Source organism: Schistocerca piceifrons, chromosome X, assembly GCF_021461385.2.
Source record: "Schistocerca piceifrons isolate TAMUIC-IGC-003096 chromosome X, iqSchPice1.1, whole genome shotgun sequence".
Lineage (NCBI taxonomy): Eukaryota > Metazoa > Arthropoda > Insecta > Orthoptera > Acrididae > Schistocerca > Schistocerca piceifrons.
Genome location: NC_060149.1, coordinates 206,194,571 through 206,211,938, shown reverse-complemented (window position 1 = coordinate 206,211,938; position 17,368 = coordinate 206,194,571). Strand labels below are relative to the sequence as shown.

The 17,368-nt window shown below is 43.7% G+C and overlaps 1 protein-coding gene and 1 non-coding gene across 3 annotated transcripts in view; both read left to right on the top strand.

Annotated features, from left to right (window-relative positions):
- Positions 1–1,955: 1,955 nt before the first annotated feature.
- Trnai-uau lies at positions 1,956–2,029 on the top strand. The gene has a single exon. It is a non-coding gene; the product is annotated as a tRNA-Ile (tRNA).
- A 507-nt stretch (positions 2,030–2,536) lies between these two features.
- The window catches only part of LOC124721150, a 524,040-nt gene continuing 509,208 nt past the window's right edge, over positions 2,537–17,368 (top strand). For both annotated transcript variants that reach the window (XM_047245970.1, XM_047245968.1), the window contains exon 1: positions 2,537–2,915. In XM_047245970.1, the coding sequence (XP_047101926.1) occupies positions 2,785–2,915 (131 nt within the window). In that variant the 5' untranslated portion in view covers positions 2,537–2,784. The remainder of the gene's footprint in view (positions 2,916–17,368) is intronic.

The following is a 17,368-nucleotide window of genomic DNA, read 5'->3' as shown; positions in this document are numbered from 1 at the left end:
CCCGCCAAAGATAGGTCCCGAGTTCGAGCCTCGGTCCGGCACACAGTTTTAATCCGCCAGGAAGTTTCATCTCTAAAGAGTATTCTTCATGTGACAGTTCGGAACATCACTTAATGGACCCCTAATGGGGAAACGGTGCACCTGTCATGGTTTCGGCACGTGAAAATGTATCCTTTTATCTTCACTAGACACTAAAATTCAGTGCGCGTGGTTTTTTACAACACACACACTTATATATATATTTTCAGGAGGTAAACTTTAATAAATATGTAGCATTTTTGCAAGATTCTACTAAAATTTATCGAGAGACGTGGCCCAGTGGTTTTGTTTTTGCGAGGGGCAAATTTCAAATCCACGGCCAGCCATGCAGATCGAGGTTTTCCGTTATAAACTGGAATGGCTCCTTTGAAATGGCTCGGTCTATGTTCTTCCCCAACCTGACCTTGTGTTCCGTCCCCAATGACCACGGGACGTTAAACCCTAATCTTTCTTCCTTCTACTAAAACTAGACAGAACTATTTTCTTTTACGAAATGAACTATTTTTCGACATTTCCACGCCATTTCAAATGTTAAGCAAATAAAAATATGACGAACTCTGCCACTGTAATTTAATTTGTTCACTTCAGAACTAGTTTCGGAAGACGACCTCATCAGAAGCTTTAAATTATCCACACGACTGATTTTTTATTGCACCTGTTATTAAGTGGATTTTACGTTAATGTCGAATAGTTACTATCTTTCGTCTGGCAGGTGAGGCGCCTAAAGATGGAAACTAGTTGTAGTTAGAAATTTAAACTACAGTGGTAGAGGCTAACCGTATTTTTATTTCTTATCCACTGGCTGCCACGGGCCGTCACCATCCCACCCTCAAAAGGTTAGAAGGTTGTTCACTTTATTAGTCTTGTCGGGCCTGCCCCTGCACGGAGACCGAAAGGTTGGGGGACCGAATGCCGGTGGGATCGAGAAATATTTCATTCTGCCTTTAACCTAGGTTTCACGTCTCAACGATGTGAAGCTTGATCAGGAATGACACACACGGTTCACAGTCCACTTTAAACTTTGAACTCCGTTCCCCTGTACGATTACTATGGGACGCACAAGTCGCTGAAGTGACGTCCAGTTAATAGATGTATAGTCGTGCGAGGCCAGTGAGCCACACGAAATAACTGTTGTTTTTGTTATGAGTGGTGATTTATATCGAGATGACCCAACTGGGGTGGGTAGGACTAAACCCTCCCGATTACTGCTTCGAAATTTTATCGTGCAAGAGTTCGCTTCAGTTTGCTAGTGAGAATGTTTCAACAGTCCAGTACTTCCGTGTGCAGACTAAACAATCATCAAGTACCACTCTGTACCTAATTCTTAACGACGGTTGGTGCAGCAACGTAAATATATAAATGATGACTAACTGAAACCCTCAGCTGCCGACAGGTGTTGATGATATACCTCGATGTGGACAGATGAAAATGTGTGCCCCAACCGGGAATCGAACTCGGGATCTCCTGCTTACATGGCAGACGCTCTATCCATCTGAGCCACCGAGGACACAGATGAACAGCGCGACAGCAGGGACTTATCCCTTGCACGCTTCCCGTGAGACTCACATTCCCAACTGTCCACAATTCTACAAATGTGATGTACCTTATAGACATTTGCCCATTCACTCGTTACTCGCGCACGTTTTGGCGATTCCCGTAAGAGTCTGGGCAACCTGTGCGCATTCGCACAGACGAAGGTCAATGGCTGGGTAGCATATATATATATATATATATATATATATATATATATATATATATGAAGACAGTAACTGTTCTCGAAAGAACAGATTACTGTTGTTGACCGTGCAAATGTCTATAAGGTACATTACATTTGTAGAATTGTGGACAGTTGAGAATGGCAGTCTCACGGGAAGCGTGCAAGGGGTAAGTCCCTGCAATCGCGCTATTCATCTGTGTCCTCGGTGGCTCAGCTGGATAGAGCGTCTGCCGTATAAGCAGGAGATCCCGGGTTCGAGTTCCGGTCGGGGCACACATTTTCATCTGTCCACATCGAGGTATATCATCAACACCTGTCGGCAGCTGAGGGTTTCAGTTAGTCATCATTTATTCCAGGGAAAAGCTGCACGGTCAACAACAGTAATCTGTTCTTTCGAGAACAGTTACTGTCTTCATATATATATATACGTAAATATAAGGCCGGGCCAGAAATCGAAATTATGTCCTCTGACTCGAACGTTATTAAGCGATGCTCACAATGTCGGCGCCGATTTTTCGGACGTTGCTCACTAGCGGCAGACAGTCGCGGTGGGGAAAAGCAAGTCAGTAAATGGGTTACGATTCTTTTCCACGCCTACGACGTGGCAGCAGCTGTGCTCGGCGCGCCTTACGAGTGACAGCAGGGTGAGTACGGCTGGGCCGTGGAAGCGGCGGGCCCCCCTCCTTCGCTCCTCTCCCCACTCCTCGCCATGACGTCATGCGCGGAGGTTGGTCTAAAAATCGCCGGTCTGCCTTGGGCAGCCGCCGGCGCGCAGCTCAGTACGCGCCGCGCCACGGTCGGGGAACGTCAACAATGGCTTTTACGCGGCTTCCATACTGCGTTTCCGTTTAGAAATCCTCTGATCGCGAATTGAGAATGGTGGAATGAAAAGCTGAGGAGACTTGCTGCCTGTCCACACGGGCACTCCACACCCACAGTCTGCAACCCGTACCTTTCCGTTTCGAGGGGATGCTGCCCCATGTAGAACCACACACTGTGAATGTGGCAGTGCAGGTGTAAACAGTGGCATGGAGGTCGTGACGTCACCGAGCAGGCTGCGGGACTTGTGCGGCCGGCGGACCGCCCCGGCCTTGGCTGCCACTGGGTTGTCATGGCAACCGAACCGCAGCGTCACCCGACGGACCGCCCGAATAGCCAGGTAAGGCTTTCTTGTCCCCGACGCCAGTTACTGTGCCCAATTAGATGGTGGTCGCTGCATTACTGGGCAGCTGACTGGGTAATCGGTACCGTATTTTTATCGGTGGCGTCCCACCAAGAGCAGGCGTTTCTCGTTGTAGAAAATACGAGGTGCTATCGGGAACATCTACCGGGTTTAGCGTAATTACAGGTTAGCTCTTACAGCAATATACGATTTCGAAACTTTGACCAAATGAGAGCGTAGCGGATCTTCATTTGTGATCTGTAGCCTCTGGAAGCGTATGAAATTGTAAACAAAGTAATTACTGAGGTGTGTGTGTGTGTGTGTGTGTGTGTGTATATATATATTACTGTTTGTATTATCGATTCGGTTCGCTGTTGCAAAACAAATCTTACTTATAAATTTGTGAAGTGTATTTACTGGCTAGTGTGTGTTATTGGACCCCCCTCTATAGCACTCATCGAGACCTGGGTTCGCTTGAAAGGTGGTAATCTAGTTGAGAGTTGGCGAACTCAGCGAATGCCAAAGGTATTAGTAATACTGTCCTGTAGTGAGCTTAATGTGTACATTCGCGCCGTATTTAAACGCACTTTTCCATATTTAACGCACTTTCCAGCATATAAATTAACACTTAAAGGTAAATTTATTTATCCGTTCATGGAGCCGTGAAATTTTGCTCAGAGGGCAACACAAGAGACTGTACGGCAATACAGAAAACGGAAAGGGTCGTATCACAATAACTATTTCAAAAATAGTGAAGCCACTTAGAATATGGCGTAGTGTTATTGCCTAAAGATGTTGCACTGAAGCAGTTGCTATTCCCACATTAGTAAGCCATCATCACGAAGCCATTATAATACAGCAAATTTGTTCCCACCAGCTGCCGGCTTTCCTTAGGCTAGGAGCAGTGAATCTTTTAAATGTTTTGATTAGTGTTGCAAAGTGGTAAAGGTTTTTAATACCGTGTATTAAGACTGCATGTCTGAGTTAATTAAGATTAATCAGTGTGTTCTCTTCATATATTTTTGACCAATCAAATCGTCAAATTATCGATACTGGGAGAGTTGATCGTTGCCGTTCTGGTCAGAAGTGTCTTAAAAGTATTTTTTTTAAATGCCAGGGAGGCAGGGAAGGGAGTGCTACGGTAGCTGCGCGACAAAAATTGTGCCCTCTGTTAACACACAGTAATTTTGACACTTCAAGATACAAAGATCTGCAAGCAGTTTCAGAAATGTTACCACCTGCAAACTTATTACCGCCTTCCAGTTCACGTGACACGATCCCTATTGAGCAACACTTGGGCTTAGTCAAGAGGCAGTGTAGCGGTACATGCTGAACTGTTCTGAGGAATGTTGATTCCTTGTCCGTGCCTCTGCTCCGTGTTGAAAAGTTTTATCCCAAACATTTAGTATTGATTGCAGATGATACCTTCGAACAGTGGGAGATTATTTACTGCGGTTCCTAAATTCCCGCTGACTTGTGCCTGTTCAGTATAATTAACTTAGTTTCCTTTCAGTAAGTTAAAAGTAATGGTCTACATTTCAAATTACTATGCAGTTGTATAGTACATATCATCCAAGGCTATGGTGTTTTACTTCAAATGCGTCTAGAAAAGATGCAGACATTAAAGTCGAATCGCTAACACACGTCTTCCGTTCTTTGGAAGTGGCAATGTATTTGCGGTGCTGTTGACACCTTTACACAGGAACTAACGAAGTTGTAAAAGGTCACGTGGAACGAAGTGTTTACCACGATACGCATTCCCACCTTCCGCGGCCCCAATTTCACATAAAGAGATTTTAATCGGAGGCTGTGAAACACTATATACGTAAATGTGGCGCCGGCCGAAGTGGCCGTGCGGTTAAAGGCGCTGCAGTCTGGAACCGCAAGACCGCTAAGGTCGCAGGTTCGAATCCTGCCTCGGGCATGGATGTTTGTGATGTCCTTAGGTTAGTTAGGTTTAACTAGTTATAAGTTCTAGGGGGCTAATGACCTTAGCAGTTGAGTCCCGTAGTGCTCAGAGCCATTTGAACCTAAATATGGCGAGCTGCGCTATCTGAGGGACGTCAGGACTACAGAATCGATGTGCGGCACAGTCAAGGTCTGTCTTCCGATGAGAGTAGGGGCAGAGTTAGTGTCAGGTTGGCGACTTGTTTTAAATAATAATTCAGGAAATCGCGGATGTTTCCGTAGATGAACTCGGGAAAAACAGCTAGTCCGGTAATCGTGGTGAATCGGTGAAGTTCGGCTGCAGGGAAAGGTAGTAAAGGTTTCTGTGAGCTCTATGAAAAAGTTTTTGTATATGGGCTGTAGATTTCTCTGCCCGCATTGCAGCTAGAAACGTCGACTTTTAAACTCATCTTCACGCATTTATAAATTGTAATTGAAAGCCTGTTTGTGTGCTTTAGAAAGAGGAAGCTGCCTTTTGTCGAAGATTTAAACCACTTCTAATATATATTTCAGTAATTGCCAGCATCATGTAAAAGGCATAAACATTTCGATATTTTGGTTTAAATAGGCTCATGTGGTATACAGATGTAGTATGTTGTTTAAAGAACCAAATATTTGACTATCTGGATGAACATACATTCGCAGTCAGCAAGTTTGTTACGAACAAATATTTCTAACGCATAGCCGAACTTGTTTAAAAATGTAGCAAACATCGACTTGATATTGCTTTATTCTTGAGTTCGTAGGCGTTTGTTAAACTCTCTTCTAATCCTGTTACTCTCAGCAGACGCATTTTAAAAAGCCACAAATTAACTAGTTGAATTAAAGGCCTCCGTAACCATACGTGAATATACTTGCACTAAGCTCACTAATCCAAAGATTCAAAATTTATCTCACATCTTCGAAGACCATTTCACTTCAGAGCTCCTGGGGAACACTGTACTGTTTTATAAACACATATTTTCGTCTTTGTGTTCCTCTTCTCCACAATCCTCTGCAGTGTTTGTCTACGGCACAAATAGTGCACCATTCCACCTTCCGTTTATTATAAATAAAACACACAGGTTCCGACAAACTTCGTGGCAGTGCGTTCATTAGTTCAGTGGCAGTATCGTCTTTGAGTCGGATGTTGCCAGAAAAAAGGTTGACTTGGGCGCCGCTTCAGATTAGAGCCGACTGTAAACGAAAATACTGATGCGGTCATTCGGTCTCCGTCAGCAGTATAAGCGCAGTTTTCTCAAAATACGAATGATCCACTGGCTCCAAGACGTGACGTACGCTTCTTTGTCTGGTCTCTCTCAAATATTATTGTGGTTTTTCCTGTTAGTAGTGCTAATTGAAGAGATTCATATCTGCAATAGTGGCAGCATTTATCACGGAAAGGTCAGTTTGTAGACAGGGAATCAGTACGGTCTCTACGTCATTTGACATAAATGTTTGATTTTCGTAATCACTAGATTTTCGTTGAAATAATCTTAATTCAAATGAGGTTTACTACCCATTTCTTTGTTGGAATACGTTGTCTTGGATATTAAGTTTACTGCACTCGGTATGTAAAAAAGTGCTCTACTAGAGTTGTAGTACTGAAACAGCTGCCGCTTCTAAATTGTACGTGCTACGAGAAAACCTGTTCAAGGAACTTCGTATTCTAACAATTGCTTCTCAGTACATTTATTCCTTAACGAAATTTGTTGCAAGTAATATACCTCTTATTTCCAACTAGTAGCTCAATGCATAGTATCAATACTAAGAATAAGAACAAACCTATGTAAAGAACTATTACCTTGGTCCAAAAAGGGGTTCATTATTCAGGAACACAGTCAATAAATTCCCTGCAACCATTAAAAACTTCGTTTCAGGTAAAGGACAGTTTAAACAGTTTGAAAGACTGCTCTAGAGACGAATGTCGTTACTGGGACTGAGAGACCAGCTTAAGTGTCTGTTAGATTTCAGTTTTGACAGCACTTAGTCAAGTCAAGATAACGTATTTTGTGTGTGATAAATTTATTAAAAGTGCGTAACTATGTTTCATTCTGACAGTGTATTAATTCTGTTAATAGCAGCAGTTCCGGTGTAATGTAATCACCTATTATGACAGTCCAATCAGGGCACTGAGTATTATATTCCAATGTTTTTTATGTTATACTTATTGACTTGTTCCACATACTTCCGAAAGCAAAAAATTGAAGTTAAGTATATACTCAATAGTTAAGACAGATTTTGCGTGACTTCTGCATGTACGACTGTTTTACTGTGCCTTTTTTTCATGTACTGTGCTCTGAAAATATTTTTCGAAACAGGTAAAGATTTCCGAGATGGGGAAGTGATTGTCAGTGAAACACCAGTAAAAAAGCACTTAAGGCAGTCAGATATCTCCATTTCATCTTTGTCTGCTTTTACAGGAGAGAGAACGATATACGACAGCATAGCCAGTAACTAAAACAAAAACTCGAAGCGCTAAATCGAATTTATATTTAACGTGTCTTGCTCATGGCGCGCGCACACGTACTGTAAATATTATGCACTCTAACAAGTATCCTCCATTAAATGCGCCTATGTTAAAAGTGTAATGAGAAATAAGATTAAATTACACGTATTAAAATAAATCAGTCAAATCAACACTCCATAGTACAGAACTTAATTCTCAGTACCTATTTTCAGAACACTGTTCCATGATAGCTAGGGATGTGGCTTTTACACTTGGTCTGGAAATATAACGCTGTGACCAGACTGTGTTAAAACAAATGGTCTTCTCAGTGTTAAAGCTTAAGAACTTACCATTGTACCAGTGGATAGCTCAATAGACCATTGTCTGTTTTTACCGTTCATGAAAAAGCAGTGTTTTTTAGAGATCATGTCCTGAGAAAATGCTTCCACAGTACTGGAAGAGAGAGAGATTGCACTGTTACCAATGACTGGCACCGAATCCTAAACCGGCAAATGGGAGATACTCGTATTGTGTAATTACATCGTCAGTGGTAATCAATACTTTCTCAGTACGCCAGATACCTCTGTGTAACCACAAAAACAGAGGGAGGGAGGTGCAGTGGAAATGAATGTTTCCAGAAGTTTCACAATTTGTGAAGAGTTTGCCAGAACGAGACTGCGATTGAGATTTTTGTAAGGTATAGTGGAAGATAGTAAAAAATCATAGTTTCACCGTCCGGCATATTTAAGTTCAGTTCATCTTTCTTTCCCGAATTTCTACACGCGTCAGTAAGGTAGACACCTCTTAACATGCACAGACAAGCGTACAGGCAATAGGTACACTCAAACAACATCCTGGAATGAAGTAACAAGTTCATCAAGAGATATGGAATTACCAGTGATACGCTGTGTAGATGTAGACAGTTCGGTAGTATTTTTGTTTTTTCTTTGAAAATACATAATTGATGCTATCTAAGAACTGTTAATCAGATGTAACAACTAATAAGTTGGCTTGGCCTTATTTACGTATATTTTTCAGCAAGTTTTTAAAACTTTTTGTACTTAAAGTATTTGTAGCCCTGAGTTTTCAGCGCATTTGGAAGATACGTGCCTCTGCATCTGCGTACAGTTCTGGTGAATAATGTAGTGTAAGTCAAAAGAAAGTCATTCGTGTGTGTGAGGAAGACAGAATTTTAATGTAGCCCTGTTGAAGATGGTACGCGATTGCCTTCCTCAGACCTTGAAACAAGCAGAGCCAACTCGATGTGGGGCAAAACAGTAAACATGTGAACCGAATCACGACACTGCTTGGCAACAGTCACATTCAGCGCTGGCAAGAAAACAGAAAATCCTACGGTTGTCAAATATTCACCTGATTATAATCGAACACCAAGAAAAGTCAGCTAAGCGGAAAAGTTTCGCTACCACCTACCAAGGTAAACAAGAAAAAGTATCGCATGGGTTAGAATCTGTCGTCCACGAAGTTCCTTTCCCTTCGTAGATAATATAGACGCACGTTGAGTCAGGAACTTAGGTTGTTCATATAAAAATCAGAGCATTCGAGCTGATTTGACGATATTTTTGTTAATGGTGTCTTAGGAACAGATAATCAGGTGGCATAGCATAGGCAGGTGGGCTGTTTCACTTGCATTCCATTCCCTGATACTGTGCTGTCAAGATCAGTCTCTCCTCCCTCCCTCCCTCCCTCCCTCCCTCCCTCCCCCCATGTAAAGTTTCCAGTATAATTCTCTGCGAAAAATCCCACCGAGAATTATATTTCTTTTACGTAATTTTTATACTGAGCTTATTCTTGCGTATAGTAAGGTTTATCAGGATAAATTTGTCAAATAAATTTTGTCTTTACTGGTTTCGACAAATTAGTCTATCTGCAGAAGCTTAGTTTGGTAGTCAGTCAATATCTTGTTCATAGGACAATGCCACGGTATGTTCACAAGTGTACATAGCATGAGATTATTTTTAACACTGTAAATTGGCAAACAGTGTTTAAAATAACATACAATATGTAATTTTCTGAACGTACCATGGCATTGTCCTTATATGAAAAAGATACTGGCTGTCTGCTAACCTAAGCTTCAGAAGGTGACAAATTAATTTCTCGAAATTCGTGAAGATAATAAAATTTATTTACAACTGATGACTGCAATTTATCCTGAAACACTATAGTTGCTGAAAATTACAGCCATGAGTAAAATAATAAGTATATTAAATTAATTATTACATTCCATCATAATAGAAGCAATAATTTTTGTCTTAAAATTAAAGTTTTGAAACTTCTTTATGTTACGTGCATTATATAAATAGTGCCTGCTGTCCTGAGATTTCCTAAAATGTTTTTAGTAATTCCTTACCGCCTGAAACCGTTAATTAAAATATACCAACTGTGATCCAAAGTTCCATAAAAATCATTCAATAAGGTGCTTTCAGGTCTAAAGAGTTCGAGAATACCTGCCCCCAGAGTGAGCTTCCATATTCTCGCATAGTATTTCCGTGCTTTAAGCAGCTAGGACCAGTGTTTTGGAGAACAGAAGTCTCTTGGTCCGAACATTCTCACTTACCCCTTCCTATGGTTTTGTAAATGTTAGTAACTGTAATGGTTCCTTAAATAGCGAACCTCTCTTCTACCTGTTGACGTTGATTTACATGCTCCATTGAAGTTACACGAAGGGCCCTTTCTCAGACAATGGAAAAAATAAGTGGCCCGGTGAATATCGTTAATGAGCATAACTGCCCATCACAGAAACAGTGATACAGATTGCCTCTACATGGTTATGCGTGTGCATATCCCGCATGCTCTTTCCAGTGTGTCATTACGCGTGAGAGAGGAACAGGCGAATAACGACAAAATGGCGCGCGTTCATTGTAGTATGTTACGGAAAGCACAATTATTGGAAAACATGTGCGTATCTGTTTCCACAACATTTTGACTGCAATTGTTTTTGTAAAACCTCCAAATTTTGCAGAGCGAAACTGTGGCAGAATGACGCGAAACGACCTCTGAAACGAATGAGAAGCGTAATTATCAGAAGAGAACTCGAACTCCAGAAAATATGGCTCGATTGAAGCAAAGCCTGAAACAAAATCCGACGAAATTTCAGTGCCGTTTATCTGTGATAGTGGGAGTTAAGATATCGTGTCAAAGCACCAAAGAGGTATCCCTGCAAACGTTTTAATGCTGAGGTTAAGGCGTCGAGACGGACTTCCACGTGTTTTCTGTCTGTGGCTTAAATGGAGTCGAATCACGACTTTTGGTTCGTCACATTTTCATTTCTTCAGCTATTATGCGTCAGAAACAAACAATCAGTACTTCGAAGAGCCTTTGCATAATCTCAGGATCGGTGTTACGTTATCCCTGTTCTGTCCAAAAAATCTTCAGGTCACAAACATCCAGGACCTACCGATTGACCTCTACACCTCTGGAAAGACAGTTAGCTGCTTCTGGACACCGAGCAACATAACCGAGCGAAGTGGCGCAGTGGTTAGCACACTGGACTCTCGCAGTCGGGAGGACGACGGTTCAAACCCACGTCCGCCCTTCCATATTCAGGTTTTCCGGGATTCCCGAAATAGCTGGAGGCAAAATCCGGGATGGTTCATTTGAATGGGCACGGTCGATTTCCTTCTCCATGCTTTACGCAATCAGAGCTCGTGCTAGGTCTCCAGTGACCTCGAGGTCGACGGGACGTTAAACCCAATCTTGGTGTCTTCTTCCGAGCCACACAGCCATTCCAGGAAATGAACACGCAGACCGTCTAGCTAAAGACGCTGCTGCAGGAGATTAATTTGACGTCGAAATACTGTGCACCGACTTACGATTATAACTTCGACGCAATATTTTGAGGCTCTAGGAATTGGAATGGTAGGTTACTACGACCCATAACAAGTTGAGAGCGATTAAAGGGTCTACTAAGGTGTGGCATACAGCTTTCCAAGCCTCTCGGAAATATGCCACAGAAATCTTACGTGATGTTAATTGACGAGGATCATTCCATATTTTTCGGGTCAGTTTACTTGGGACAGCCTCTATGAAGCTTAATTGTCGTAGTTCGGCTGTAGTAGATTGGCCACACGAGACTTTCCAAGATTTCCGCTCAGTGGAGCCGCGGTAGCCTTGAGGGTAGCACACGTTCTTGTCCATTGCGATCTGCAACACGCTCCCAGCTTGCCTACCTCCCTACCTCAGATGCTTGCGGATGGTGAGACATACTACCAAAGTGTTGAATTTCCTGAGGGGAGCGGATTTTACGACAAACTACACTCCTGGAAATTGAAATAAGAACACCGTGAATTCATTGTCCCAGGAAGGGGAAACTTTGACACATTCCTGGTGTCAGATACATCACATGATCACACTGGCAGAACCACAGGCACATACACAGGCAACAGAGCGTGCACAATGTCGGCACTAGTACAGTGTATATCCACCTTTCGCAGCAATGCAGGCTGCTATTCTCCCATGGAGACGATCGTAGAGATGCTGGATGTAGTCCTGTGGAACGGCTTGCCATGCCATTTCCACCTGGCGCCTCAGTTGGACCAGCGTCCGTGCTGGACGTGCAGACCGCGTGAGACGACGCTTCATCCAGTCCCAAACATGCTCAATGGGGGACAGACCCGGAGATCTTGCTGGCCAGGGTAGTTGACTTACACCTTCTAGAGCACGTTGGGTGGCACGGGATACATGCGGACGTGCATTGTCCTGTTGGAACAGCAAGTTCCCTTGCCGGTCTAGGAATGGTAGAACGATGGGTTCGATGACGGTTTGGATGTACCGTGCACTATTCAGTGTCCCCTCGACGATCACCAGTGGATGTACGGCCAGTGTAGGAGATCGCTCCCCACACCATGATGCCGGGTGTTGGCCCTGTGTGCCTCGGTCGTATGCAGTCCTGATTGTGGCGCTCACCTGCACGGCGCCAAACACGCATACGACCATCATTGGCACCAAGGCAGAAGCGACTCTCATCGCTGAAGACGACACGTCTCCATTCGTCCCTCCATTCACGCCTGTCGCGACACCACTGGAGGGGGGCTGCACGATGTTGGGGCGTGAGCGGAAGACGGCCTAACGGTGTGCGGGACCGTAGCCCAGCTTCATGGAGACGGTTGCGAATGGTCCTCGCCGATACCCCAGGAGCAACAGTGTCCCTAATTTGCTGGGAAGTGGCGGTGCGGTCCCCTACGGCACTGCGTAGGATCCTACGGTCTTGGCGTGCATCCGTGCGTCGCTGCGGTCCGGTCCCAGGTCGACGGGCACGTGCACCTTCCGCCGACCACTGGCGACAACATCGATGTACTGTGGAGACCTCACGCCCCACGTGTTGAGCAATTCGGCGGTACGTCCACCCGGCCTCCCGCATGCCCACTATACGCCCTCGCTCAAAGTCCGTCAACTGCACATACGGTTCACGTCCACGCTGTCGCGGCATGCTACCAGTGTTAAAGACTGCGATGGAGCTCCGTATGCCACGGTAAACTGGCTGACACTGACGGCGGCGGTGCACAAATGCTGCGCAGCTAGCGCCATTCGACGGCCAACACCGCGGTTCCTGGTGTGTCCGCTGTGCCGTGCGTGTGATCATTGCTTGTACAGCCCTCTCGCAGTGTCCGGAGCAAGTATGGTGGGTCTGACACACCGGTGTCAATGTGTTCTTTTTTCCATTTCCAGGAGTGTATAATACTACTCCACTTTGAATGTTAAGGGTGTTGGGGGGGGGGGGGAGAGGAGCCTTCCGCTGCGGCGGGTACTCCCTCATGTGACACAGCAGGTTACTTCCTCCCCCCCCCCCCCCAATCTAGTTGTGCCACTAGACCCACTCGAGCAAGATGCTGTATGGGTTATTTCTATTTTCTTGTACCTATCGTGTTACGTCTGTCACGTCTTTTTTCAAACTCTTTTGACTTGATTGTTCAGTTCCAGCAGCCAAGTCAACACTGTATCGCTTTTTACCTTTTTACGTGTTTCTCTCACGAAATGTTGGGATTGATGACCCAGTAGTTTCGTCCTTTGAAACACATTAGCATCATAATCATCTCGGTGTTAAGTGTACAATATCCTGTGTCCGCATCGTAACAAGATTCTTTCGTCAAACTGCTAATGCTAACCGCTATATTCAGAAACTGTTTAATCCATATGTAGATAAACTTGCAGAACTGTATGGATATTCCAGAAAGTATACGCCACCCTAACAGCGCTGTAAAGTGTGCACGAGGTGCCGATGAGGAGCGGACGATCAGCAGTAGTAGTGCAATCTCTCTGCATGGGAATGTTGCTTGTGAAACATTATAGGGCCAGGTATACACACATACTGGAAGAGCTCCAGCCGAACATTGAAAGCGTTGTTCCTGGTATCCCTCAGACAAAATTGCTACGTACAGTTTGAGAACAGCGCAGCATTGTCAACAGTCCATTCACAGAAATCTTAAGTGATCATTAAAGAGGATCATGCCATATTTTTCGGGTCAGTTTACTTTGGACAGCCTGTATGAAGCTTAATTGTTGTAGCCACGGCTGAAGTAGCAATGTTAGTAGGTTGCAGATAAACGAGGTTGCGCAGGATAGATTAGCATGGAGAGCTGCTCAAACCAGTCTTCGGAGTGAAGCAGCAGCTTAGTTTTAATGCCTCATATGAACATGATTTCTTTGGCAATTGCCTGTTGTTCTATCATGTATAGTACTATTAGATATACTTAAAAAGTTTCTTGTAATGTTCTCAACAGATGAGATGACCTCACCCAGCGCTGTATTGATACCTAATTTTTAAAAATATTTCTTCACAATAAACCATACTGCTTCTATTTTTATGATTTACTATTTAGTTCTGTAGCCCAGAATCATAACCTTAAATGGAGAAATACGAATAAGTCTATATTTTAGATCTCTTAAAGACGATATCAAAAAGTTGGAAAGAGCACTTGTGGAATGTATGGGTAATTAAATCACAATGAGCTTGACATTTGGAGAAACTTGTTGATTATTATTGTCAGAATGTAGTAAAACAGGTAAGTCAACTATTGTTCGTCAAATATATTGCTCATGTTTTGTATAGTGCACAGCACAATATGTACCTTAAATGAAGGCAGTGTGTTTCCACATACTGTAATATTATTGAACTTCTCATTTTACAGCAGGACTTTACAGGCATGCCCTTGGGAATTTTCTACGTACTTCCAGCTCAGTGCCGCCCAGATAGCAACTACGTAAACCTGTACGATGTACTGCTAAAATATTTGAAAACTCTAAAAAATAGCCTTTGAAGATTTCTAAGCGATGTTAACTACAAAAAATGGAGACTTTTTAGCAGAGCTGACTTCTCTTATGAACGAGTTTGCTGGTTCGATTCTCGTTAGACGCATATTTTACTTACATTTGTATCACAATTAAGCTATTATGCGATCACAATTTTTTTTAAACTATAGTTGTAATCGGATGAAACTTAGGGCATTAGTAGTAAACTTACATTTTATGCGAAAATGTGAAGTATTTCATAGAAAATAAAATACTTCATTTCTGGAGACGACGAACAATACAAATTTAATGTTAAAAACAGGATTATTGTTTTCTTCATTTAAAAATAGAAAACTGTTTACCACATCTTAATTTATTCTGAATACTCCCTTCTTCATGGGATTAATTAAAAATAAAAAGGTATGGTGGCAGAAATTACCTGGGGGAGACGCACACAGGCGCATACATATAATAATCGTGCACATAAATACCAACGAGAAACTCCCAGACGTCCGTACCTCAGCCGTTATCCACTAGCAAAACAGACAACTGTAACTATAGAGGAATATCGCTCCTAGCAGTCACATAGAAAACTTTCCCAAGATCCTCGAACGACACGTAACGAGGCAGCTAGACAAGGAGTTAAGAGATCCTGAACTCAGCAAATAAAAATCCTCAAGACCATCTTCAAATACAACAAGAAACGAGCCAGACAATTGGACTTGCAAAAGGAGTAAAACTCTGTGGACAACAAGGGGACAGCACCTACTCATCACATATTTCGTCAAAATTTATGGGTACACTCAAATACAACAGAAAATACGCACCACGAAGGAATTATTAGTCTGGCGGATATCGGTAGATGCAATTATTTCTTTGTCAGTACACGTACATCGCAATTTCAGAACTGGGTGATTCATGAGAGAGAGCTTTTCAAATTGGGCTAACCAGTAATGCCCTGGCTCACCTCTGGCCCTTAGACAAGCGGTTATTCGGCTTGGTACTGATAGGTAGTTACTGGATGTCCTCCTGAGGCTATTGTGCCAAATTCGGTCAAACTGTCGCACTAGACCGTCAAAATCCAGATATGTTTGGAGGGTCGTGCCTGTAATGCTCCAAACTTCAATTGGGAAGGGATCCGGCGACCTTTACCAAGGCAGGGTTTGGAAAGAGCGAAGATAAGCAGTAGAAACTGTAGCCGTGTGCGGGTTGGCTGTATCTCGCTTAACTCTAAGTTCAGGATGGTTTCCCGTGAAGGGCAACAAAACGAGGCTTAGAATATCGACAACTAACCACTGTGCTGAAAGGCTGCCGCGGATGGCAACCCAAGTTATCTTGCTTTGAAGAGAAACGTCACTCCAAACCATGACTAATGGTTGTGCGCCGTATGGTGGGCGAGTCAGGTTAGTATCCCAACTCCGTCTGAGGCGTATGACAAGTCTTCGGTGGTCATCGGGGACCAATTGGAAGCGGTATTCAGTTCGAAGCGGGACTCTTCACTGAAGACAATTCTATTCCAGGCAATGAGATTAAAGGCCGATGACGTGTCTGGAGACGCCCTGGACAGCGGCGGGTTACCAACCTGTCGCCCGCTATACGACCCGACAGCCACTAGTGATGGTGTGGGGGCGGCATTGCTTTACATAGCAAGAACCCTTTGTCATCCGCGCTGTAAGCGCAGTGTATCTTCGACGATATTCTACGTCCCAGCTTGTTGCCCTTCGTGGAACACACTGGACTCGCATTCGGTAGGACGACACTTCAATCCCGCGTCCGGCCATCCTGATTTAGGTTTCGCGTGATTTCCCTAAATCGCTCCAGGCAAATTCCGGGGTGGTTCCTTTGAAAGGGCACGGTCGACTTCTTCCTTGTCCTTCCCTAACCCGATGAGACCGATGACCTCGCTGTCTGGTCTCCTCCCCCCCCCCCCCCCCCAACAACCGAAACCCCCTTTGTAGCAAACCATCGTAGGCTTAAGTTTTAAATATGATAAAGCCCGCCTGCACACAGCGAGAGTTTCTACTTGTCTCCGTGATTGCTAAACTCTACCTAGGCCAGCAGTGTTGCCGGATCTCTCCGCAGATGACAGATGCGGCTGTTTGGAGCATTATGAGCAGGGCCATACAACCATCTCGGAATTTTGGCTAAGTAACTCACCAGTTGGGCAGAATTTGGCACTATATCCGTGAGAATGTCACAACACTGTTGCAACAGAAGCTCGAAATTTAGCGTGGACTTCAATGCGAGATGCTTACAGTAGTTCACACAACGAAAATTTGTCTCGAAACCTGGCAGAAAATACAGAGAGATTCTGGTCGTATGTGAAGTATGCTAGGGGCAACACACAATCATTGCCATATCTGCACGATAGCAATGGAGATACTAACGAAGACAATGCTGCCAAAGCAGAGTTACCCAACACAGCCTTCCAAAATGCCTCCACAAAAGACGAAGTAAATATTCCGGAATTGGAATCAAGAACAGCTGCCAACATGAGTAACGTAGAAATAAATATCCTCGGAGTAGCGAAACAACTTAAATTACTTAATAAAAGCAAGTCTCCTGGTCCGCACTGTGTACCAATTAGGTTCCTTACAGAGTATGCTGATGCTCCATACCTAACAATCATATACAACAGCTCGCTCGACGAAAGATGTGGAAACTTGCACATGTCACACCAATAATCAAGAAAGGTAGTACGAGTAGTCCACTTAATTACAGGCCCATATCATTAATGTCGATATGCAGCAGGATTTTGGAACATACATTGTGTTCGAACATTGTGAATTACCTCGAAGAAAGCGGACTATTGACACAGTCAACATGGATT